General features: G+C 38.5%; 4 protein-coding genes across 4 annotated transcripts; all 4 read left to right on the top strand.

The window, feature by feature from the left end:
- Window positions 1-2,196: 2,196 nt before the first annotated feature.
- Window positions 2,197-2,735, top strand: LOC139457823 (acanthoscurrin-1-like). The gene is made up of 2 exons (XM_071239173.1): window positions 2,197-2,485; window positions 2,713-2,735. Exons 1-2 carry the CDS (start codon window positions 2,197-2,199, stop codon window positions 2,733-2,735), a joined length of 312 nt encoding a protein of 103 aa, XP_071095274.1.
- Window positions 2,736-12,591: 9,856 nt separating this feature from the next.
- LOC139457812 (acanthoscurrin-1-like) lies at window positions 12,592-13,130 on the top strand. Its single transcript, XM_071239162.1, has 2 exons — window positions 12,592-12,880; window positions 13,108-13,130. The coding sequence occupies exons 1-2, from the start codon at window positions 12,592-12,594 to the stop codon at window positions 13,128-13,130; spliced, it is 312 nt and encodes a 103-aa protein (XP_071095263.1).
- A 10,180-nt stretch (window positions 13,131-23,310) lies between these two features.
- LOC139457802 (acanthoscurrin-1-like) lies at window positions 23,311-23,846 on the top strand. Its single transcript, XM_071239152.1, has 2 exons — window positions 23,311-23,596; window positions 23,824-23,846. Exons 1-2 carry the CDS (start codon window positions 23,311-23,313, stop codon window positions 23,844-23,846), a joined length of 309 nt encoding a protein of 102 aa, XP_071095253.1.
- A 3,047-nt stretch (window positions 23,847-26,893) lies between these two features.
- Window positions 26,894-27,432, top strand: LOC139457792 (acanthoscurrin-1-like). The gene is made up of 2 exons (XM_071239142.1): window positions 26,894-27,182; window positions 27,410-27,432. Exons 1-2 carry the CDS (start codon window positions 26,894-26,896, stop codon window positions 27,430-27,432), a joined length of 312 nt encoding a protein of 103 aa, XP_071095243.1.
- Window positions 27,433-27,955: the final 523 nt, after the last annotated feature.

Genomic DNA, 27,955 nt, shown 5'->3' with positions numbered 1-27,955 from the left:
TTTTGATATTTTGGGATTTTTCTAATTTTTATTTTTTTTAAATTTTATGGAATGAAGTTGGATATAGACTCAATTGGGGATGGGGTTAGTTTCCGGGGCAGAATTCGAAAAACCATTCAGTGTATTTGATCGAAACTTGGCAAATCTATCAGGCACATACTGAAGTGGTGCCTTTTGATATTTTTATTTTTTACAATTTTTATAGAAGGAAGTTGGACCTAGACTCCATTGGGGAACGGGTTCATTTCCGGGCCAGAATTCGAAAACCATTCAGTGGGTAAACAATGTATGCTTCTTAAAGAACATTCAACTGTTGACTCATTACATACAGACGTGCACATTTACTTGTGGTTACTTTACAGACAGCTGCTGGGGGGATATGTCATCTTTCTGATGACTCTTGTTAACATTTTAAACCGTGACCAGTTACATTTTCTGATAGATTTTATTCTGATATAGTTTTGTTGTCGGAAGGGGTAAATGCCAATAAACTTAGTCACGATGGTACGATGACACACAGACAGCCAGGTCACAACCAGTGACAAATATTTCAGTGGATCGTCATATCCATTGTTCAATAAACATACATTCAACTATCCTTGTACATGCAAAGAGAAAACAAACTATGGGTAGCCCGAAACCCAAGCTCTATGTCCAGCCACAGGATACTCAACACACCGACCACAGTTCTTTAGCAAATGGAACCTATTGCAATTTATCTGTGTAGACACATCACAATTTTGGATAAGCAGTTCAGGAGTATATACTGAAACATATTTAGCCTTTCATTATCACTGGGAAGACATAGTTATATAACTATCCAAACCTATCACAATATAATCAAATCATAGCTTGCACAATCATTATTGAACATGTGTCCTCAATCTATCAATGAAACCAAGGAACAAGCAACCAATTACATTCTTAATAAAAGTATACCATGGGCTATGCAAAAGTACATGGTGACTCCTTGTCGTTCTATAGTTTCAAGAATGTTTTAGCAGAGGGAGAGAGAGAGAGAGAGAGAGAGAGAGAGAGAGAGAGAGAGAGAGAGGGGGGGAATAAGTCTGTGGTTGGTTTTAAATTAAGAAATTTATGATTAGGAGCAGATACGATGTAAGTCAGCGAATCATTATTTAAATTTCAGAGGTGAGATGAATATCAAAAATAAGGATCCACAGCGCAGCAAGAACGACCCATCCCAAACCGATGCCTAGAAATGGGGAAAGTTATAAGCTTTTAGGAAAGCCATGTATATATATCATACATACACATGTCGGAAAAGAATGGTGGTAGAATGTATCGAAACACCATGTTCGGAAGATAACCTGCTCTCCATGTATGTTTTGGAACACTTTCCTTTAAGAGATATTACTTTATAGAGTAACCATCTAGGAGGGGAAATGAATTACACACTGTCTTTTATCATTACAATTATAACAATACCCGTTACTTGGTCATTGTGATAGAATTGTTTTTTCACAGACCACATAGGAAAACACTGGCTATGCTCATCTGTAACGGTATTTATACACGAATCTACGCATATCGACGTAATTTCATCACGGGTCATTTGTCAGTGATGTAATTACTTCCCTAATCATTCGCCCGCACCTACACACATACATTGCATTGGACATAGTCCCTGGGGGGCAAGGGAAACGAAATTCATATCAGCAATGATTCTTAAAAGGTGTTGCAAATTGGTGCTGCATTAGATAATATACTTGAAATTAGTCAGTTCCGGGTGTGGACCAAATACTGGTGTATATAAGCGTCTTGTTTTCAAGCACTAGCTATCACTGCTGTCGCCTCTCTTCACGTTTAGATCCAGTCTAATCAACACACTCTGTGAGTATCAGTTGGTTTGTGTTTTACGGGGTATTCAGCCTGTCCCTGTGAACGCTGTATTTTACCTTGCTGTTTTATGAGTGTTAGTCAGTAGTTATTGCTGTGATGCTATTTCAAACTTTTACTGATTACTATTTGTAACATTGATTGAATCCTCCAAATGTGTTTGTAGTTTTCAAATCAACCAACTCTAGTTCAAATATGACAACACATGTTTCTCAGATAAAGTTCTACTTAAACCAACCAAATAAAAAAAGTGTAGAATAGCGACCACAAGTTGGTACAGAAACGGATTTTCTTACAGACTTGAATAATGAATGAAAAACTCCTTTTCAGCCTTCCAAAATGATGAAAGTTATCGCCCTTGTTGCCTGTCTGGCTGTCGCTGCCTTTGCTGAGCCTGTGAGCTATGGTCTGCACGGAGGCTTCGGAAAGGGTGGTCTGTACGGAGGCTACGGAATGGGTGGTCTGTACGGAGGCTACGGAATGGGAGGTCTGTACGGAGGTTACGGATTGGGAGGACTGTACGGAGGCTACGGAATGGGTGGTCTATACGGAGGCTATGGAATGGGTGGTCTATACGGAGGCTACGGATTAGGAGGACTTTACGGAGGAATCGGAGGTTTCGGAAAAGGTAAATGCAAATACAATCATGCCGAGAATATTATTGACCCTCACATATACCTAATACTTTGACAGATTATAAATAAGTTAATTACACCAAACTTATTTTCCACCTTAATTGGACACATGCAGCATAACTAACCTATCGATATATTGGATATAGAAATTATTACAAGACGTAGAAATGACTTTGTACGGAAAATATTCTTAAACAAAATACTCTTCTTTTTGTTGCAGGTATTGGATATGGCTACTACTAAGGTTGTCGCTCCAGTGTCACAATTCATCTGCATCATCAATATGTACATAATTTATTGTATCCGGTTTGAAATATGTCATATTAAACACAATCATTGAAACAATGTCTTACGTTTTTTATTCATAGTAGTGTTGGGGCTATGTTACAAAAGGAAAACAAATGTTATTAAGAGAGTTGTATCGGAACAGTGAGATATAAATCATCAAAATGAAAGAGAAACGCGTATACTAGTTTACTGGCATGAGCGAATGAGTGGGTGAATGAGAGAGTGTTGTTTAACGCTACAGTCAGCCTTTGTCAAATTACACCATGGCAGAGGCACAAAACCATGCGGCAACGGTGACGCACAATCAGTCAGGTCACACACAATAAACATCTGGTCGCCTTCATAAGTCAGCTCTTACGACAAGCATGTGGCACCGAGTACCTGTTATTGACAGAAATTTCGTAGGATTCTGAAAAAGTGTCATTCATTCGCACGTGAAAGTTGTTTGAATGCATTATGGAGGTTCAGATATGTATATTCCTCAATGACATTGATCAACTTTATAGTGTTGACTTTCGTCCCTGCAGACCGGATCCGTGACCATCCGGTTTAGAATATAAGTCTTCAGCAACCCATGCTTGCTGTAAGAGGCGACTAACGGGATCGGGTGGTCAGGCTTGCTGACTTGGTTGATGTATGTTATTGTATCCCGATTGCATAGATCGATGCTCATAGTGTCAATCACTGGATTGTCTGGTCCAGACTGGAATATTTACAGACCGCCGTAATTTAGCTGAAATATTGTCGAGTGCGGCGTTAAACAAACAAGCAAACAAAGCGACATGCACGTAGTCTGGAAATACACAACAGAAGTTGGCAATTAATGTTCCATAACAAGGTCACATATTCATATATAAGAGCCACCTGATCGTGTGCCTTCGGTAACACACAAACAAATGTTTACCATTAGTCTTCTGTAGTATCCAACACTCTCTGTCCACGATGACATTTACAAAAATGCAAATGTCGGCATTCTTTATACGTGAGAAGCACCTAAACCTTTATGCCATCTGTAAAAGTAAGGATTATTATTAAGCTTTCCTGGTAAAGTAGTAAACGACTCGACAGGTTTTTGGTAATGGCAAGAATTGACAGTTACAAAGTTTGAAATGTGCCCCCCAACAGTCGTACCATTCTGTAGCTGCATAGTCAACCCATTCCGTAGCTTTAGTTATCATCTTACATTTATCCTTTTCCTGTATCCTCTTTACATACAACTCCTTGATTAGCCATACTCCCCACTGCACATTCCTCTTTTTCAGTATTAATAATACAGGAAGACCCTTTCAGAGCTCCGATGTTGTTTCATTGTAATCAATGATATATTTCTTTCTATGAAATGCAGGTTCCATTTGTAGATCACACTACATATGAAATACATTGAGATCTGTTCTTTAACAGGAACTGTTTCAACAGGTTTTTTTAACCGTGTTACCAGAGGCGTGCGTGAAGAGTCACAGCTGAAATGTGAACATTAAATCTGCACTGACTTTTCTTCATGACCGTAACATGGAGCATCATTACATTAAATATAATTATCATTTGCAGTTATCATCCAGATAGTGAAGTATAAATAAATGAATTGATAGGAAATATATAGGGCTTGGATGCCTTAATGAAATGATGAGTAGAATGTTCGTTTGTCAAGGTTGTTCTTAATAAAAGTATACCATGGGCTATGCAAAAGTATATGGTGACTCTTTGTCGTTCCATAGTTTCAACAATGTTTTAGCAGAGGGCGTACATATATACAGAGAGAGAGAGAGAGAGAGAGAGAGAGAGAGAGAGAGAGAGAGAGAGAGAGAGAGAGAGAGAGAGAGAGAGAGAGAGAGAGAGAGAGAGAGAGAGAGAGAGAGAGGGGGGGGGGGAATAAGTCTGTGGTTGGTTTTAAATTAAGAAATTTATGATTAGGAGCAGATACGATGTAAGTCAGCGAATCATTATTTAAATTTCAGAGGTGAGATGAATATCAAAAATAAGGATCCACAGCGCAGCAAGAACGACCCATCCCAAACCGATGCCTAGAAATGGGGAAAGTTATAAAACACGTCCCATTTTAATTCTGGAAACCCAAAAGTCCAGAAACTCTACGCTCTTTGCCCAGTCTCGGTTAAAGGTATTTACAAAATTAAACATGCCGTTTTCATGGGAACATACCAAGGATGAAAAAATGAAAAAAAAAATGTTTAAAAACTCAATATTTAGACTATGTCGCCCATGGGCCTGCCCATGGGCGAAGTCTGGCCCATGGGTAGGCCCATGGGCAGGCCCATGGGCGAGAATATGTTCCTTTACTTAAAACTCATGATTTTGTTTCGCAAATACATTAAATGTATTTATTTAAGTATCATGACACAAAATTTAAGTCATTTTAACTTAATTCAACTGTTTTTTAGCGATATTGAAATATTTCGCCCATGGGCGAGAAAAAGGTTTGGCCCATGGGCGAGAATATGTTCCTTTACTTAAAACTCATGTTTTTGTTTCGCAAATACATTTAATGTATTCATTCAAGTATCATGACACAAAATTAAACTCTTTTTAACTTAATTCAAGGATTTTACGGCGTTATTAAAATATTTCGCCCATGTTTTCGTCAGTCCCTTTCAAGCATCAACTAACTGTTTGCAAAGTATATTGTATCGTGTGAAATATACTTTATATTATATCATTACATTACTATTTAAAAGGGCATTTGGCTGGATGTTTCCTCTAGTTCTATAAATTTCACCTGTTTTACATATTGTAGCGATCTTTAATGAACCCGGCCTTACCTCTCAAAACGTTTTGACAGTTTATCATACGAATTCATGTGCGTGTACTCCAGTTCATTGGAGTTATTTTCCACAACATTAAATTTTAGTTAGTTTCTATTTCATTTCCCATTTTATGTCCCGTTGATACATCACACTGGGCAATTACGTGACACTAGGTATGCAATATACAGGTACGCGTGCGCGTATTTTAATGAAAAAAACTATTCGTCTTTTATTGCATAACGTTTGGCTGAATATCTTAGATTCTAACGAAATCTCGAAATAATTATTTAATTACATGCGGTTTCGAACTGACCAGTGGGAATTATGTTTCAATGCGATTGAGGAAAACGTGAGTGAATATTGTGACACTAAAGCAACTTTTAACTGCATTGTCACTTTTGGTATGAAAATGGTAACAGTTCAGAAAAAACAACAGCCTTCTTATGATAATTCTCATTAGTACGTTGTATCTAATTACAGTGTCGGCCTTATTTACAGGTGATTCTACAATACCTGCTCTCGGTCAATTACGATCTACCACACCACGCGTGAATAAACAGTTATGCAGGTGTTGCTGTGGGCAAATACCTAGCCTGAAAATGTTTTTTTTTTTAGGATACATGTTTTACAAATGTTCGTTGATATGTGGATATATTAAGCACAAAGACAAAAAAATGTTTATGAAAGATGAATTAGTGCCTTGATATATTCATCGAGATGTGTATCATCGTTTAATGGAGTCATTCAATAAACGTGTGTTTGGAGGAGATATCAAAGGAGCCGCCCAATATACACAGTGTCGTCCGGTGAACTACCACCCCACTCTGTCCATTAGAGTTATGTAATCGGTACACAAATATATTTGATGCGGTGTCAGTGCGGAAGGAGTTTGAATTACGTCCGCCACTTGCCACAGAAATCCTCAAAGTATAGAAACAATAAACAAGGTCAATCCGTACTAATTACCTAGTGACGCACGAAACAACGACTGTCAATAGGGAAAATGGTGAAAACAAATTGAAATAGATTTTAATAAAACATTATAGTACTAAATAACTCGCAAAAGCAGTGCCTAAAATTGTTTGACCGTGTTATGTGTGTTGTAAACTGACGAATAGCAAGTAATTGTCATGCTGTACGCATGGTTCCATATACAAATTCAGTTATACAACCGGTATGAAACTGAGAACTGAGATACCAAGTACAACCTGCATTCACACACGGAAGCAATATACTTGTGTGTATGCCCTCTCCTCTAAAAAATGTATCACTAAAGTATTTGCATTGTAATAAATATAGTAATGATAAAACTTGGTAATTTGGTAGGTCTCCGACAGATATGATTTTCAGTTTTTTTACACCTTTGATTGATACGGATTACGTACCTGTAGTCTAGTCACTGTATCTAATGTATCTGCTTGTTAGAAATTTCAAATGTCTTGTTATAGCACTGTTCCTAAAATACGGCAGTTTCTTTTATCGGGTATAAATAGTTGATTCGTCTTGTCACGCAGTCATTTTTTACTTGATCGAATGATTTCCACAAAAAAATACGGCAGAGAGTTTTGTATTTTATTATATTTTTAGAAGATTTTAGAAGATGCTTACATCACTGTATCTTACAAACTTGTAGATGTTGGGTGTGGTTAGGACCAAACTTTTTCTGGTTCTGCACAAAACGTCCATCAGATTCTACTGTTCAGCAACATTGTCACTGAATTTCAGAACTCCGGCATGATATAATAATCCAAGGATTCGAAGGTGAACGAGGGGAAAGGCAGACGCACGTGGATTTACCCTCAGGTTATTATTGTCTGGAGTTCACATTTTGGGGCATTTCATATACTAATTGAACGGAGTTCACCTGCACATGTCCACTTTAGTGATACAGACTGTAACCAAAAATGCAATGAGCCGTAGCTCTTAATCCCTTATAACAACGGTAACAACACCAGGGTGAGGACACAGTAAGGTTAAAACCGTGCCCAACAGACAATCTGAGGTGGCTATCTCCCATCAAGTCAGCTCTGTTTTTAAGCGCATAGTTATGTTTTTGAAATTGAAATAAAAGGAATTTAAAAAATTATATTTAACTAACCTACACATTACCAAATACAAAACTTTATAACCCTTTCTAGACTTCGTTCCAATTAACCTGGATCATTCAACTCGCTCGCGAAGGTCGTATGCGACTTTAAAGTGAATACGTCTACAGTGTACAAGTAACTTTTAACTGTATCATATATACTAATGATAAGCAATTATTTTCGTTCCTAATTCGAATGAGCACATTCTGAGGCTAAATCTGCAAAAGGACAGATAAAACATTTCTTTGTACAATGCAAACGATACAAACGTAGCGGCTGATAATAGAGACAATGATTTAATAATCTGCAATATATCAAGTGTTCTCGTTCAATCTATTGTACATATTGAAGTGATTGTAAAGTTTCAAGGAGTACTAAAATGTTGTGGTATTATGAATGTATTTAGAATATGAATAGCGAAAAAACAGTCACCATATCGGATGTACATGTATAACTTGTCTTCCAACACCACGCTTGTGCCGAGGGCCCATGGTCATAAAACTAATCGGTCCCATAAAAGGAGCAAATAGTTTCGCAGATACTTCTGCTATGGTTCACTCCCAATTGTCAGACGACCTAATCATCAGTCAGACCAGTCAAGTGTGACCAGCGTACCTGCCTGGTTTTGGCTCCTAATTACTGAACTGCCCAATACTGTCATACTGTGGGCAGAGTAAGCGGCCTCGTTGAGTGATACAGACTAACCAGATTATGATTGTGTTTGTAAGTTGCGTTTAATCTGTGTCGGGTTGCAGTTGTTTTATTAGTCAAGACTAGGGGTAGTTTCTTCAATGAAACCTTTTAGCCGTTGAGTTTGTTTTGCATTCATTTCATTAAATACATTGTTAGGTAGAATAATAACACGTTATATGGATTAAACATCTCCCTAATCTGAGTATAATCTCACATGTACTCTAAGTACCGTACTATATTACTTTGCGGAGACACTGAGTATAATTTTTTAGTTGGCATTGTATGCTGTCTGAATGACTTTACACAAATCCCTGCATTCAATAGACCCGTGAAGATCTTCAACAAACCATTCTTGGCGTAAAAGGGCGACAGCGCTTGTCGTAAGAAGCGACTACCGGGATCGGGTGGTCAGGCTCGCTGACTTGGTTGATGCATGTCATCGTATCCCAATTGCGTGGATCGATGCACATGATGTCAATCACTGGATTGTCTGGTCCAGACTCGATTATTTACAGACCGCCGTCATACAGCTGAAATATTGCTAAATGTGGCGTTATACAACTAACAAACAAACAAAACACAAAAAGAGAAAGTGTATGAGTACTAAAACTTGCAATAGATATGCGTACCCTACGTACACACATGAGTCCCATTCGACAGTCTACAACACACGAATAACTGTCAAACAAATTTGGGTACCCCTTCTGTTCAGGCAAGTTATTTAGTTCGATAATTTTGTATTAAAATCCTTTTCAATTTGTTTTCATCCTTTTTCCCTATTCCATGCATGTTTATGTTGCTACATCTTATTGCTCATGTTTCCAAGTATTGTAAAACACTTTAATGTTTCTCCTTCTTAATCTAACGTTATAAAATTTCCGGTCATTGCCATCATCTAATACACAAGAGATGATACCAAGACATATTTTATTCGGTTTTATTGTCTATGCGGTCTTACAATTGATTTTATTAGTCTTTAAATCTTATGTCTAGTAAATATTTTCACAAACATGGCTGGTAACAGAAATGTAACATCCAGTTGAGGACTGAATACGACGTACGTTAGTCTGATAACGACATTTCTACAATTAATATTTTGAATAAGCCGTTAATACCCCATTTGTGACAGGGATGATGGTATGGTAGATGTAGCAGACATATTGACAGCCGTTGTTACGCGAGTCACTAGGTTATTAGTACGGCATTGGCCTTGTTGATTTGTACTATACTTTCTGTGGCCACTGGCGGACGTAATTCAAACTCCTTCCACACTGACATCGCACCAAATATATTTGTGTACCGATTACATAACTCTTACTGACAGGGTAGGGTGGTAGTTCACGCGAAACGGACGACACTGTGTATATTGAGCGGCTCCTTTGATATCGCCTCACAACATACTTTTAATGAATGACCAATTAAACGATGATACACATCAGGATCGCGGAGAAAATACAAGCTTCGTTCGCGTTGAATATATATATCAAGGCACAAATTCATCTTTCATAAACTTTTTGTGTCTTTGTGCTTAATATATCCACATATCAACGAAAATATGTAATACATGTATCCACAAAAATATACATGTACAGGCTAGGTATTTGCCCACAGCAACACCTGCATAACTGTTTATTCACGAATTATCATAAGAAGGCTGTTACGTTTTTCTTAACTATTACCATTTTCATACCAAAAGTGACAATGCAGTTAAAAGTTGCTTTAGTGTCACAATATTCACTCACGTTTTCCTCAATCGCATTGAAACATAATTCCTACTGGTCAGTTCGACACTGCTTGTAATTAAATAATTATTTCGAGATTTCGTTAGAATGTAAGATATTCAGCCAAACGTTATGCAATAAAAGACGAATAGTTTCTTTCCATTAAAATACGCGCACGCGTACCTGTCACGTAATTGCACAGTGTGATGTATCAACGGGTCATAAAATGGGAAATGAAATAGAAACTAACTAAAATTTAATGTTGTACACGCACATGAATTCGTATGATAAACTGCCAAAACGTTTTGAGAGATAAGGCCGGGTTCATTAAAGATGTTGGGTGCGGTTAGGACCAAACTTTTTCAGCTCAGAGTGTTAGTGGTCCTGGAACCCATAGTGTCAAACAGGTTCTGCACAATACGTCCATCAGATTCTACTGTTCAGCAACATTGTCACTGAATTTCAGAACTCTGGCATGATATAATAATCAAGGATTTCGAAGGCAAAACCTTTTCTCGCCCATGGGCGAAATATTTCAATAAATCTGTAAAATAGCTGAATTGAGTAAAATTGAGTTTCATTATGTGCCATGAAACACCTGCATGTATTTGCGAAACAAAATCATAAGTTTTAAGTAAAGGAAAATATTCTCGCCCATGGGACAAACCCTTTTCTCGCCCATGGGCGAAATATTTCAATAGCGCTATAAAATCGTTGAATTAAGTTAAAATGAGTTAAATTTTGTGTCATGGTACTTAAATAAATACATTTAATGTATTTGCGAAACAAAAACATGAGTTTTGAGTAAAGGAACATATTCTCGCCCATGGGCCTACCCATGGGCCAGACTTCGCCCATGGGCAGGCCCATGGGCGACATAGTCTAAATATTGAGTTTTTGAACATTTTTTTTTCATTTTTTCATTAAATTTTGTGTCATGATACTTCAGTGAATACATTTGATGTATTTGCGAAACAAAATCATGAGTTTTAAGTAAAGGAACATATTCTCGCCCATGGGCCTGCCCATGGGCCAAACCTTTTTCTCGCCCATGGGCGAAATATTTCAATATCGCTATAAAATCGTTGAATTAAGTTAAAATGAGTTAAATTTTGTGTCATGATACTTGAATGAATACATTTAATGTATTTGCGAAACAAAATCATGAGTTTTAAGTACAGGAACATATTCTCGCCCATGGGCCAAACCTTTTTCTCGCCCATGGGCGAAATATTTCAATATCGCTATAAAATCGTTGAATTAAGTTAAAATGACTTAAATTTTGTGTCATGATACTTAAATAAATACATTTAATGTATTTGCGAAACAAAATCATGAGTTTTAAGTAAAGGAACATATTCTCGCCCATGGGCCTACCCATGGGCCAGACTTCGTCCATGGGCAGGCCCATGGGCGACATAGTCTAAATATCGAGTTTTTAAACATTTTTTTTTTCATTTTTTCATCCTTGGTATGTTCCCATGAAAACGGCATGTTTAATTTTGTAAATACCTTCAACCGAGACTGGGCAAAGAGCGTAGAGTTTCTGGACTTTTGGGTTTCCAGAATTAAAATGGGACGTGTTATAAGCTTTTAGGAAAGCCATGTATATATATCATACATACACATGTCGGAAAAGAATGGTGGTAGAATGTATCGAAACACCATGTTCGGAAGATAACCTGCTCTCCATGTATGTTTTGGAACACTTTCCTTTAAGAGATATTACTTTATAGAGTAACCATCTAGGAGGGGAAATGAATTACACACTGTCTTTTATCATTACAATTATAACAATACCCGTTACTTGGTCATTGTGATAGAATTGTTTTTTCACAGACCACATAGGAAAACACTGGCTATGCTCATCTGTAACGGTATTTATACACGAATCTACGCATATCGACGCAATATCATCACGGGTCATTTGTCAGTGATGTAATTACTTCCCTAATCATTCGCCCGCACCTACACACATACATTGCATTGGACATAGTCCCTGGGGGGCATAGGGAAACGAAATTCATATCAGCAATGATTCTTAAAAGGTGTTGCAAATTGGTGCTGCATTAGATAATATACTTGTAATTAGTCAGTTCCGGGTGTGGACCAAATACAGGTGTATATAAGCGTCTTGTTTTCAAGCACTAGCTATCACTGCTGTCGCCTCTCTTCACGTTTAGATCCAGTCTAATCAACACACTCTGTGAGTATCAGTTGGTTTGTGTTTTACGGGGTATTCAGCCTGTCCCTGTGAACGCTGTATTTTACCTTGCTGTTTTATGAGTGTTAGTCAGTAGTTATTGCTGTGATGCTATTTCAAACTTTTACTGATTACTATTTGTAACATTGATTGAATCCTCCAAATGTGTTTGTAGTTTTCAAATCAACCAACTCTAGTTCAAATCTGACAACACATGTTTCTCAGATAAAGTTCTACTTAAACCAACCAAATAAAAAAAGTGTAGAATAGCGACCACAAGTTGGTACAGAAACGGATTTTCTTACAGACTTGAATAATGAATGAAAAACTCCTTTTCAGCCTTCCAAAATGATGAAAGTTATCGCCCTTGTTGCCTGTCTGGCTGTCGCTGCCTTTGCTGAGCCTGTGAGCTATGGTCTGCACGGAGGCTTCGGAAAGGGTGGTCTGTACGGAGGCTACGGAATGGGTGGTCTGTACGGAGGCTACGGAATGGGAGGTCTGTACGGAGGTTACGGATTGGGAGGACTGTACGGAGGCTACGGAATGGGTGGTCTATACGGAGGCTATGGAATGGGTGGTCTATACGGAGGCTACGGATTAGGAGGACTTTACGGAGGAATCGGAGGTTTCGGAAAAGGTAAATGCAAATACAATCATGCCGAGAATATTATTGACCCTCACATATACCTAATACTTTGACAGATTATAAATAAGTTAATTACACCAAACTTATTTTCCACCTTAATTGGACACATGCAGCATAACTAACCTATCGATATATTGGATATAGAAATTATTACTAGACGTAGAAATGACTTTGTACGGAAAATATTCTTAAACAAAATACTCTTCTTTTTGTTGCAGGTATTGGATATGGCTACTACTAAGGTTGTCGCTCCAGTGTCACAATTCATCTGCATCATCAATATGTACATTATTTATTGTATCCGGTTTGAAATATGTCACATTAAACACAATCATTGAAACAATGTCTTACGTTTTTTATTCATAGTAGTGTTGGGGCTATGTTACAAAAGGAAAACAAATGTTATTAAGAGAGTTGTATCGGAACAGTGAGATATAAATCATCAAAATGAAAGAGAAACGCGTATACTAGTTTACTGGCATGAGCGAATGAGTGGGTGAATGAGAGAGTGTTGTTTAACGCTACAGTCAGCCTTTGTCAAATTACACCATGGCAGAGGCACAAAACCATGCGGCAACGGTGACGCACAATCAGTCAGGTCACACACAATAAACATCTGGTCGCCTTCATAAGTCAGCTCTTACGACAAGCATGTGGCACCGAGTACCTGTTATTGACAGAAATTTCGTAGGATTCTGAAAAAGTGTCATTCATTCGCACGTGAAAGTTGTTTGAATGCATTATGGAGGTTCAGATATGTATATTCCTCAATGACATTGATCAACTTTATAGTGTTGACTTTCGTCCCTGCAGACCGGATCCGTGACCATCCGGTTTAGAATATAAGTCTTCAGCAACCCATGCTTGCTGTAAGAGGCGACTAACGGGATCGGGTGGTCAGGCTTGCTGACTTGGTTGATGTATGTTATTGTATCCCGATTGCATAGATCGATGCTCATAGTGTCAATCACTGGATTGTCTGGTCCAGACTGGAATATTTACAGACCGCCGTAATTTAGCTGAAATATTGTCGAGTGCGGCGTTAAACAAACAAGCAAACAAAGCGACATGCACGTAGTCTGGAAATACACAACAGAAGTTGGCAATTAATGTTCCATAACAAGGTCACATATTCATATATAAGAGCCACCTGATCGTGTGCCTTCGGTAACACACAAACAAATGTTTACCATTAGTCTTCTGTAGTATCCAACACTCTCTGTCCACGATGACATTTACAAAAATGCAAATGTCGGCATTCTTTATACGTGAGAAGCACCTAAACCTTTATGCCATCTGTAAAAGTAAGGATTATTATTAAGCTTTCTTGGTAAAGTAGTAAACGACTCGACAGGTTTTTGGTAATGGCAAGAATTGACAGTTACAAAGTTTGAAATGTGCCCCCCAACAGTCGTACCATTCTGTAGCTGCATAGTCAACCCATTCCTTAGCTTTAGTTATCATCTTACATTTATCCTTTTCCTGTATCCTCTTTACATACAACTCCTTGATTAGCCATACTCCCCACTGCACATTCCTCTTTTTCAGTATTAATAATACAGGAAGACCCTTTCAGAGCTCCGATGTTGTTTCATTGTAATCAATGATATATTTCTTTCTATGAAATGCAGGTTCCATTTGTAGATCACACTACATATGAAATACATTGAGATCTGTTCTTTAACAGGAACTGTTTCAACAGGTTTTTTTAACCGTGTTACCAGAGGCGTGCGTGAAGAGTCACAGCTGAAATGTGAACATTAAATCTGCACTGACTTTTCTTCATGACCGTAACATGGAGCATCATTACATTAAATATAATTATCATTTGCAGTTATTATCCAGATAGTGAAGTATAAATAAATGAATTGATAGGAAATATATAGGGCTTGGATGCCTTAATGAAATGATGAGTAGAATGTTCGTTTGTCAAGGTTGTTCTTAATAAAAGTATACCATGGGCTATGCAAAAGTATATGGTGACTCTTTGTCGTTCCATAGTTTCAACAATGTTTTAGCAGAGGGCGTACATATATACAGAGAGAGAGAGAGAGAGAGAGAGAGAGAGAGAGAGAGAGAGAGAGAGAGAGAGAGAGAGAGAGAGAGGGGGGGGGGGGATAAGTCTGTGGTTGGTTTTAAATTAAGAAATTTATGATTAGGAGCAGATACGATGTAAGTCAGCAAATCATTATTTAAATTTCAGAGGTGAGATGAATATCAAAAATAAGGATCCACAGCGCAGCAAGAACGACCCATCCCAAACCGATGCCTAGAAATGGGGAAAGTTATAAGCTTTTAGGAAAGCCAGGTATATATATCATACATACACATGTCGGAAAAGAATGGTGGTAAAATGGATCGAAACACCATGTTCGGAAGATAACCTGCTCTCCATGTATGTTTTGGAACACTTTCCTTTAAGAGATATTACTTTATAGAGTAACCATCTAGGAGGGGAAATGAATTACACACTGTCTTTTATCATTACAATTATAACAATACCCGTTACTTGGTCATTGTGATAGAATTGTTTTTTCACAGACCACAAAGGAACACACTGGCTATGCTCATCTGTAACGGTATTTATTTCACGAATCTACGCATATCGACGCAATATCATCACGGGTCATTTGTCAGTGATGTAATTACTTCCCTAATCATTCGCCCGCACCTACACACATACATTGCATTGGACATAGTCCCTGGGGGGCATAGGGAAACGAAATTCATATCAGCAATGATTCTTAAAAGGTGTTGCAAATTGGTGCTGCATTAGATAATATACTTGAAATTAGTCAGTTCCGGGTGTGGACCAAGTACAGGTGTATATAAGCGTCTTGTTTTCAAGCACTAGCTATCACTGCTGTCGCCTCTCTTCACGTTTAGATCCAGTCTAATCAACACACTCTGTGAGTATCAGTTGGTTTGTGTTTTACGGGGTATTCAGCCTGTCCCTGTGAACGCTGTATTTTACCTTGCTGTTTTATGAGTGTTAGTCAGTAGTTATTGCTGTGATGCTATTTCAAACTTTTACTGATTACTATTTGTAACATTGATTGAATCCTCCAAATGTGTTTGTAGTTTTCAAATCAACCAACTCTAGTTCAAATCTGACAACACATGTTTCTCAGATAAAGTTCTACTTAAACCAACCAAATAAAAAAAGTGTAGAATTGCGACCACAAGTTGGTACAGAAACGGATTTTCTTACAGACTTGAATAATGAATGAAAAACTCCTTTTCAGCCTTCCAAAATGATGAAAGTTATCGCCCTTGTTGCCTGTCTGGCTGTCGCTGCCTTTGCTGAGCCTGTGAGCTATGGTCTGCACGGAGGCTTCGGAAAGGGTGGTCTGTACGGAGGCTACGGAATGGGTGGTCTGTACGGAGGCTACGGAATGGGAGGTCTGTACGGAGGTTACGGATTGGGAGGACTGTACGGAGGCTACGGAATGGGTGGTCTATACGGAGGCTATGGAATGGGTGGTCTATACGGAGGCTACGGATTAGGAGGACTTTACGGAGGAATCGGAGGTTTCGGAAAAGGTAAATGCAAATACAATCATGCCGAGAATATTATTGACCCTCACATATACCTAATACTTTGACAGATTATAAATAAGTTAATTACACCAAACTTATTTTCCACCTTAATTGGACACATGCAGCATAACTAACCTATCGATATATTGGATATAGAAATTATTACTAGACGTAGAAATGACTTTGTACGGAAAATATTCTTAAACAAAATACTCTTCTTTTTGTTGCAGGTATTGGATATGGCTACTACTAAGGTTGTCGCTCCAGTGTCACAATTCATCTGCATCATCAATATGTACATTATTTATTGTATCCGGTTTGAAATATGTCACATTAAACACAATCATTGAAACAATGTCTTACGTTTTTTATTCATAGTAGTGTTGGGGCTATGTTACAAAAGGAAAACAAATGTTATTAAGAGAGTTGTATCGGAACAGTGAGATATAAATCATCAAAATGAAAGAGAAACGCGTATACTAGTTTACTGGCATGAGCGAATGAGTGGGTGAATGAGAGAGTGTTGTTTAACGCTACAGTCAGCCTTTGTCAAATTACACCATGGCAGAGGCACAAAACCATGCGGCAACGGTGACGCACAATCAGTCAGGTCACACACAATAAACATCTGGTCGCCTTCATAAGTCAGCTCTTACGACAAGCATGTGGCACCGAGTACCTGTTATTGACAGAAATTTCGTAGGATTCTGTAAAAGTGTCATTCTTTCGCACGTGAAAGTTGTTTGAATGCATTATGGAGGTTCAGATATGTATATTCCTCAATGACATTGATCAACTTTATAGTGTTGACTTTCGTCCCTGCAGACCGGATCCGTGACCATCCGGTTTAGAATATAAGTCTTCAGCAACCCATGCTTGCTGTAAGAGGCGACTAACGGGATCGGGTGGTCAGGCTTGCTGACTTGGTTGATGTATGTTATTGTATCCCGATTGCATAGATCGATGCTCATAGTGTCAATCACTGGATTGTCTGGTCCAGACTGGAATATTTACAGACCGCCGTAATTTAGCTGAAATATTGTCGAGTGCGGCGTTAAACAAACAAGCAAACAAAGCGACATGCACGTAGTCTGGAAATACACAACAGAAGTTGGCAATTAATGTTCCATAACAAGGTCACATATTCATATATAAGAGCCACCTGATCGTGTGCCTTCGGTAACACACAAACAAATGTTTACCATTAGTCTTCTGTAGTATCCAACACTCTCTGTCCACGATGACATTTACAAAAATGCAAATGTCGGCATTCTTTATACGTGAGAAGCACCTAAATCTGTAAAAGTAAGGATTATTATTAAGCTTTCTTGGTAAAGTAGTAAACGACTCGACAGGTTTTTGGTAATGGCAAGAATTGACAGTTACAAAGTTTGAAATGTGCCCCCCAACAGTCGTACCATTCTGTAGCTGCATAGTCAACCTATTCCGTAGCTTTAGTTATCATCTTACATTTATCCTTTTCCTGTATCCTCTTTACATACAACTCCTTGATTAGCCATACTCCCCACTGCACATTCCTCTTTTTCAGTATTAATAATACAGGAAGACCCTTTCAGAGCTCCGATGTTGTTTCATTGTAATCAATGATATATTTCTTTCTATGAAATGCAGGTTCCATTTGTAGATCACACTACATATGAAATACATTGAGATCTGTTCTTTAACAGGAACTGTTTCAACAGGTTTTTTTAACCGTGTTACCAGAGGCGTGCGTGAAGAGTCACAGCTGAAATGTGAACATTAAATCTGCACTGACTTTTCTTCATGACCGTAACATGGAGCATCATTACATTAAATATAATTATCATTTGCAGTTATCATCCAGATAGTGAAGTATAAATAAATGAATTGATATGAAATATATAGGGCTTGGATGCCTTAATGAAATGATGAGTAGAATGTTCGTTTGTCAAGGTTGTTCTTAATAAAAGTATACCATGGGCTATGCAAAAGTATATGGTGACTCTTTGTCGTTCCATAGTTTCAACAATGTTTTAGCAGAGGGCGTACATATATACACAGAGAGAGAGAGAGAGAGAGAGAGAGAGAGAAGAGAGAGAGAGAGAGAGAGATAGTGAGAGAGAGAGAGAGAGAGAGAGAGACAAGAGAGAGAGAGAGAGAGAGTGAGAGAGAGGGGGGAATAAGTCTGTGGTTGGTTTTAAATTAAGAAATTTATGATTAGGAGCAGATACGATGTAAGTCAGCGAATCATTATTTAAATTTCAGAGGTGAGATGAATATCAAAAATAAGGATCCACAGCGCAGCAAGAACGACCCATCCCAAACCGATGCCTAGAAATGGGGAAAGTTATAAGCTTTTAGGAAAGCCATGGATATATATCATACATACACATGTCGGAAAAGAATGGTGGTAGAATGTATCGAAACACCATGTTCGGAAGATAACCTGCTCTCCATGTATGTTTTGGAACACTTTTCCTTAAGAGATATTACTTTATAGAGTAACCATCTAGGAGGGGAAATGAATTACACACTGTCTTTTATCATTACAATTATAACAATACCCGATACTTGGTCATTGTGATAGAATTGTTTTTTCACAGACCACAAAGGAACACACTGGCTATGCTCATCTGTAACGTATTTATACACGAATCTACGCATATCGACGCAATATCATCACGGGTCATTTGTCAGTGATGTAATTACTTCCCTAATCATTCGCCCGCACCTACACACATACATTGCATTGGACATAGTCCCTGGGGGGCATAGGGAAACGAAATTCATATCAGCAATGATTCTTAAAAGGTGTTGCAATTGGTGCTGCATTAGATAATATACTTGTAATTAGTCAGTTCCGGATGTGGACCAAATACAGGTGTATATAAGCGTCTTGTTTTCAAGCACTAGCTATCACTGCTGTCGCCTCTCTTCACGTTTAGATCCAGTCTAATCAACACACTCTGTGAGTATCAGTTGGTTTGTGTTTACGGGGTATTCAGCCTGTCCCTGTGAACGCTGTATTTTACCTTGCTGTTTTATGAGTGTTAGTCAGTAGTTATTGCTGTGATGCTATTTCAAACTTTTACTGATTACTATTTGTAACATTGATTGAATCCTCCAAATGTGTTTGTAGTTTTCAAATCAACCACTCTAGTTCAAATCTGACAACACATGTTTCTCAGATAAAGTTCTACTTAAACCAACCAAATAAAAAAAGTGTAGAATAGCGACCACAAGTTGGTACAGAAACGGATTTTCTTACAGACTTGAATAATGAATGAAAAACTCCTTTTCAGCCTTCAAAATGATGAAAGTTATCGCCCTTGTTGCCTGTCTGGCTGTCGCTGCCTTTGCTGTAGCCCTGTGAGCTATGGTCTGCACGGAGGCTTCGGAAAGGGTGGTCTGTACGGAGGTCTACGGAATGGGTGGTCTGTACGGAGGCTACGGAATGGGAGGTCTGTACGGAGGTTACGATTGGGAGGACTGTACGGAGGCTACGGAATGGGTGGTCTATACGGAGGCTATGGAATGGGTGGTCTATACGGAGGCTACGGATTAGGAGGACTTTACGGAGGAATCGGAGGTTTCGGAAAAGGTAAATGCAAATACAATCATGCCGAGAATATTATTGACCCTCACATATACCTAATACTTTGACAGATTATAAATAAGTTAATTACACCAAACTTATTTTCCACCTTAATTGGACACATGCAGCATAACTAACCTATCGATATATTGGATATAGAAATTATTACTAGACGTAGAAATGACTTTGTACGGAAAATATTCTTAAACAAAATCCTCTTCTTTTTGTTGCAGGTATTGGATATGGCTACTACTAAGGTTGTCGCTCCAGTGTCACAATTCATCTGCATCATCAATATGTACATTATTTATTGTATCCGGTTTGAAATATGTCACATTAAACACAATCATTGAAACAATGTCTTACGTTTTTTATTCATAGTAGTGTTGGGGCTATGTTACAAAAGGAAAACAAATGTTATTAAGAGAGTTGTATCGGAACAGTGAGATATAAATCATCAAAATGAAAGAGAAACGCGTATACTAGTTTACTGGCATGAGCGAATGAGTGGGTGAATGAGAGAGTGTTGTTTAACGCTACAGTCAGCCTTTGTCAAATTACACCATGGCAGAGGCACAAAACCATGCCGGCACGGTGACGCACAATCAGTCAGGTCACACACAATAAACATCTGGTCGCCTTCATAAGTCAGCTCTTACGACAAGCATGTGGCACCGAGTACCTGTTATTGACAGAAATTTCGTAGGATTCTGTAAAAGTGTCATTCTTTCGCACGTGAAAGTTGTTTGAATGCATTATGGAGGTTCAGATATGTATATTCCTCAATGACATTGATCAACTTTATAGTGTTGACTTTCGTCCCTGCAGACCGGATCCGTGACCATCCGGTTTAGAATATAAGTCTTCAGCAACCCATGCTTGCTGTAAGAGGCGACTAACGGGATCGGGTGGTCAGGCTTGCTGACTTGGTTGATGTATGTTATTGTATCCCGATTGCATAGATCGATGCTCATAGTGTCAATCACTGGATTGTCTGGTCCAGACTGGAATATTTACAGACCGCCGTAATTTAGCTGAAATATTGTCGAGTGCGGCGTTAAACAAACAAGCAAACAAAGCGACATGCACGTAGTCTGGAAATACACAACAGAAGTTGGCAATTAATGTTCCATAACAAGGTCACATATTCATATATAAGAGCCACCTGATCGTGTGCCTTCGGTAACACACAAACAAATGTTTACCATTAGTCTTCTGTAGTATCCAACACTCTCTGTCCACGATGACATTTACAAAAATGCAAATGTCGGCATTCTTTATACGTGAGAAGCACCTAAACCTTTATGCCATCTGTAAAAGTAAGGATTATTATTAAGCTTTCTTGGTAAAGTAGTAAACGACTCGACAGGTTTTTGGTAATGGCAAGAATTGACAGTTACAAAGTTTGAAATGTGCCCCCCAACAGTCGTACCATTCTGTAGCTGCATAGTCAACCCATTCCGTAGCTTTAGTTATCATCTTACATTTATCCTTTTCCTGTATCCTCTTTACATACAACTCCTTGATTAGCCATACTCCCCACTGCACATTCCTCTTTTTCAGTATTAATAATACAGGAAGACCCTTTCAGAGCTCCGATGTTGTTTCATTGTAATCAATGATATATTTCTTTCTATGAAATGCAGGTTCCATTTGTAGATCACACTACATATGAAATACATTGAGATCTGTTCTTTAACAGGAACTGTTTCAACAGGTTTTTTTAACCGTGTTACCAGAGGCGTGCGTGAAGAGTCACAGCTGAAATGTGAACATTAAATCTGCACTGACTTTTCTTCATGGCCGTAACATGGAGCATCATTACATTAAATATAATTATCATTTGCAGTTATCATCCAGATAGTGAAGTATAAATAAATGAATTGATATGAAATATATAGGGCTTGGATGCCTTAATGAAATGATGAGTAGAATGTTCGTTTGTCAAGGTTGTTCTTAATAAAAGTATACCATGGGCTATGCAAAAGTATATGGTGACTCTTTGTCGTTCCATAGTTTCAACAATGTTTTAGCAGAGGGCGTACATATATACAGAGAGAGAGAGAGAGAGAGAGAGCGAGAGAGAGAGCGAGAGAGAGAGAGAGAGAGAGAGAGAGAGAGAGAGAGAGAGAGAGAGAGAGAGAGAGAGAGAGGGGGGGGGGGGAAATAAGTCTGTGGTTGGTTTTAAATTAAGAAATTTATGATTAGGAGCAGATACGATGTAAGTCAGCGAATCATTATTTAAATTTCAGAGGTGAGATGAATATCAAAAATAAGGATCCACAGCGCAGCAAGAACGACCCATCCCAAACCGATGCCTAGAAATGGGGAAAGTTATAAGCTTTTAGGAAAGCCATGGATATATATCATACATACACATGTCGGAAAAGAATGGTGGTAAAATGGATCGAAACACCATGTTTGGAAGATAACCTGCTCTCCATGTATGTTTTGGAACACTTTCCTTTAAGAGATATTACTTTATAGAGCAACCATCTAGGAGGGGAAATGAATTACACACTGTCTTTTATCATTACAATTATAACAATACCCGTTACTTGGTCATTGTGATAGAATTGTTTTTTCACAGACCACATAGGAAAACACTGGCTATGCTCATCTGTAACGGTATTTATACACGAATCTACGCATATCGACGCAATTTCATCACGGGTCATTTGTCAGTGATGTAATTACTTCCCTAATCATTCGCCCGCACCTACACACATACATTGCATTGGACATAGTCCCTGGGGGGCATAGGGAAACGAAATTCATATCAGCAATGATTCTTAAAAGGTGTTGCAAATTGGTGCTGCATTAGATAATATACTTGTAATTAGTCAGTTCCGGGTGTGGACCAAGTACAGGTGTATATAAGCGTCTTGTTTTCAAGCACTAGCTATCACTGCTGTCGCCTCTCTTCGCGTTTAGATCCAGTCTAATCAACACACTCTGTGAGTATCAGTTGGTTTGTGTTTTACGGGGTATTCAGCCTGTCCCTGTGAACGCTGTATTTTACGTTGCTGTTTTATGAGTGTTAGTCAGTAGTTATTGCTGTGATGCTATTTCAAACTTTTACTGATTACTATTTGTAACATTGATTGAATCCTCCAAATGTGTTTGTAGTTTTCAAATCAACCAACTCTAGTTCAAATCTGACAACACATGTTTCTCAGATAAAGTTCTACTTAAACCAACCAAATAAAAAAAGTGTAGAATTGCGACCACAAGTTGGTACAGAAACGGATTTTCTTACAGACTTGAATAATGAATGAAAACTCCTTTTCAGCCTTCCAAAATAATGAAAGTTATCGCCCTTGTTGCCTGTCTGGCTGTCGCTGCCTTTGCTGAGCCTGTGAGCTATGGTCTGCACGGAGGCTTCGGAAAGGGTGGTCTGTACGGAGGCTACGGAATGGGTGGTTTGTACGGAGGCTACGGAATGGGAGGTCTGTACGGAGGTTACGGATTGGGAGGACTGTACGGAGGCTACGGAATGGGTGGTCTATACGGAGGCTATGGAATGGGTGGTCTATACGGAGGCTACGGATTAGGAGGACTTTACGGAGGAATCGGAGGTTTCGGAAAAGGTAAATGCAAATACAATCATGCCGAGAATATTATTGACCCTCACATATACCTAATACTTTGACAGATTATAAATAAGTTAATTACACCAAACTTATTTTCCACCTTAATTGGACACATGCAGCATAACTAACCTATCGATATATTGGATATAGAAATTATTACTAGACGTAGAAATGACTTTGTACGGAAAATATTCTTAAACAAAATCCTCTTCTTTTTGTTGCAGGTATTGGATATGGCTACTACTAAGGTTGTCGCTCCAGTGTCACAATTCATCTGCATCATCAATATGTACATTATTTATTGCATCCGGTTTGAAATATGTCACATTAAACACAATCACTGAAACAATGTCTTACGTTTTTGATTCATAGTAGTGTTGGGGCTATGTTACAAAAGGAAAACAAATGTTATTAAGAGAGTTGTATCGGAACAGTGAGATATAAATCATCAAAATGAAAGAGAAACGCGTATACTAGTTTACTGGCATGAGCGAATGAGTGGGTGAATGAGAGAGTGTTGTTTAACGCTACAGTCAGCCTTTGTCAAATTACACCATGGCAGAGGCACAAAACCATGCGGCACGGTGACGCACAATCAGTCAGGTCACACACAATAAACATCTGGTCGCCTTCATAAGTCAGCTCTTACGACAAGCATGTGGCACCGAGTACCTGTTATTGACAGAAATTTCGTAGGATTCTGAAAAGTGTCATTCATTCGCACGTGAAAGTTGTTTGAATGCATTATGGAGGTTCAGATATGTATATTCCTCAATGACATTGTTCAACTTTATAGTGTTGACTTTCGTCCCTGCAGACCGGATCCGTGACCATCCGGTTTAGAATATAAGTCTTCAGCAACCCATGCTTGCTTTAAGAGGTGACTAACGGGATCGGGTGGTCAGGCTTGCTGACTTGGTTGATGTATGTTATTGTATCCCGATTGCATAGATCGATGCTCATAGTGTCAATCACTGGATTGTCTGGTCCAGACTGGAATATTTACAGACCGCCGTAATTTAGCTGAAATATTGTCGAGTGCGGCGTTAAACAAACAAGCAAACAAAGCGACATGCACGTAGTCTGGAAATACACAGCAACAGAAGTTGGCAATTAATGTTCCATAACAAGGTCACATACTCATATATAATAGCCACCTGATCGTGTGCCTTCGGTAACACACAAACAAATGTTTACCATTAGTCTTCTGTAGTATCCAACACTCTCTGTCCACGATGACATTTACAAAAATGCAAATGTCGGCATTCTTTATACGTGAGAAGCACCTAAACCTTTATGCCATCTGTAAAAGTAAGGATTATTATTAAGCTTTCTTGGTAAAGTAGTAAACGACTCGACAGGTTTTTGGTAATGGCAAGACTTGACAGTTACAAAGTTTGAAATGTGCCCCCCAACAGTCGTACCATTCTGTAGCTGCATAGTCAACCCATTCCGTAGCTTTAGTTATCATCCTACATTTATCCTTTTCCTGTATCCTCTTTACATACAACTCCTTGATTAGCCATACTCCCCACTGCACATTCCTCTTTTTCAGTATTAATAATACAGGAAGACCATTTCAGAGCTCCGATGTTGTTTCATTGTAATCAATGATATATTTCTTTCTATGAAATGCAGGTTCCATTTGTAGATCACACTACATATGAAATACATTGAGATCTGTTCTTTAACAGGAACTGTTTCAACAGGTTTTTTTAACCGTGTTACCAGAGGCGTCCGTGAAAAGTCACAGCTGAAATGTGAACATTAAATCTGCACTGACTTTTCTTCATGACCGTAACATGGAGCATCATTACATTAAATAAAATTATCATTTGCAGTTATCATCCAGATAGTGAAGTATAAATAAATGAATTGATAGGAAATATATAGGGCTTGGATGCCTTAATGAAATGATGAGTAGAATGTTCGTTTGTCAAGGTTGTTCTTAATAAAAGTATACCATGGGCTATGCAAAAGTATATGGTGACTCTTTGTCGTTCCATAGTTTCAACAATGTTTTAGCAGAGGGCGTACATATATACAGAGAGAGAGAGAGAGAGAGAGCGAGAGAGAGAGCGAGAGAGAGAGAGAGAGAGAGAGAGAGAGAGAGAGAGAGAGAGAGAGAGAGAGAGAGAGAGAGAGAGAGGGGGGGAAAATAAGTCTGTGGTTGGTTTTAAATTAAGAAATTTATGATTAGGAGCAGATACGATGTAAGTCAGCGAATCATTATTTAAATTTCAGAGGTGAGATGAATATCAAAAATAAGGATCCACAGCGCAGCAAGAACGACCCATCCCAAACCGATGCCTAGAAATGGGGAAAGTTATAAGCTTTTAGGAAAGCTATGTATATATATCATACATACACATGTCGGAAAAGAATGGTGGTAGAATGTATCGAAACACCATGTTCGGAAGATAACCTGCTCTCCATGTATGTTTTGGAACACTTTCCTTTAAGAGATATTACTTTATAGAGTAACCATCTAGGAGGGGAAATGAATTACACACTGTCTTTTATCATTACAATTATAACAATACCCGTTACTTGGTCATTGTGATAGAATTGTTTTTTCACAGACCACAAAGGAACACACTGGCTATGCTCATCTGTAACGGTATTTATACACGAATCTACGCATATCGACGCAATATCATCACGGGTCATTTGTCAGTGATGTAATTACTTCCCTAATCATTCGCCCGCACCTACACACATACATTGCATTGGACATAGTCCATGGGGGGCATAGGGAAACGAAATTCATATCAGCAATGATTCTTAAAAGGTGTTGCAAATTGGTGCTGCATTAGATAATATACTTGTAATTAGTCAGTTCCGGATGTGGACCAAATACAGGTGTATATAAGCGTCTTGTTTTCAAGCACTAGCTATCACTGCTGTCGCCTCTCTTCACGTTTAGATCCAGTCTAATCAACACACTCTGTGAGTATCAGTTGGTTTGTGTTTTACGGGGTATTCAGCCTGTCCCTGTGAACGCTGTATTTTACCTTGCTGTTTTATGAGTGTTAGTCAGTAGTTATTGCTGTGATGCTATTTCAAACTTTTACTGATTACTATTTGTAACATTGATTGAATCCTCCAAATGTGTTTGTAGTTTTCAAATCAACCAACTCTAGTTCAAATCTGACAACACATGTTTCTCAGATAAAGTTCTACTTAAACCAACCAAATAAAAAAAGTGTAGAATAGCGACCACAAGTTGGTACAGAAACGGATTTTCTTACAGACTTGAATAATGAATGAAAAACTCCTTTTCAGCCTTCCAAAATGATGAAAGTTATCGCCCTTGTTGCCTGTCTGGCTGTCGCTGCCTTTGCTGAGCCTGTGAGCTATGGTCTGCACGGAGGCTTCGGAAAGGGTGGTCTGTACGGAGGCTACGGAATGGGTGGTCTGTACGGAGGCTACGGAATGGGAGGTCTGTACGGAGGTTACGGATTGGGAGGACTGTACGGAGGCTACGGAATGGGTGGTCTATACGGAGGCTATGGAATGGGTGGTCTATACGGAGGCTACGGATTAGGAGGACTTTACGGAGGAATCGGAGGTTTCGGAAAAGGTAAATGCAAATACAATCATGCCGAGAATATTATTGACCCTCACATATACCTAATACTTTGACAGATTATAAATAAGTTAATTACACCAAACTTATTTTCCACCTTAATTGGACACATGCAGCATAACTAACCTATCGATATATTGGATATAGAAATTATTACTAGACGTAGAAATGACTTTGTACGGAAAATATTCTTAAACAAAATCCTCTTCTTTTTGTTGCAGGTATTGGATATGGCTACTACTAAGGTTGTCGCTCCAGTGTCACAATTCATCTGCATCATCAATATGTACATTATTTATTGTATCCGGTTTGAAATATGTCACATTAAACACAATCATTGAAACAATGTCTTACGTTTTTGATTCATAGTAGTGTTGGGGCTATGTTACAAAAGGAAAACAAATGTTATTAAGAGAGTTGTATCGGAACAGTGAGATATAAATCATCAAAATGAAAGAGAAACGCGTATACTAGTTTACTGGCATGAGCGAATGAGTGGGTGAATGAGAGAGTGTTGTTTAACGCTACAGTCAGCCTTTGTCAAATTACACCATGGCAGAGGCACAAAACCATGCGGCACGGTGACGCACAATCAGTCAGGTCACACACAATAAACATCTGGTCGCCTTCATAAGTCAGCTCTTACGACAAGCATGTGGCACCGAGTACCTGTTATTGACAGAAATTTCGTAGGATTCTGTAAAAGTGTCATTCTTTCGCACGTGAAAGTTGTTTGAATGCATTATGGAGGTTCAGATATGTATATT

This window comes from Haliotis cracherodii, unplaced genomic scaffold, assembly GCF_022045235.1.
Source record: "Haliotis cracherodii isolate W230 unplaced genomic scaffold, xgHalCrac1.p SCAF_1, whole genome shotgun sequence".
Taxonomy (NCBI): Eukaryota; Metazoa; Mollusca; class Gastropoda; order Lepetellida; family Haliotidae; genus Haliotis; species Haliotis cracherodii.
The sequence above is the reverse complement of the archived record's forward strand: the minus strand, read 5'-3'. Positions and strand labels throughout refer to the sequence as shown.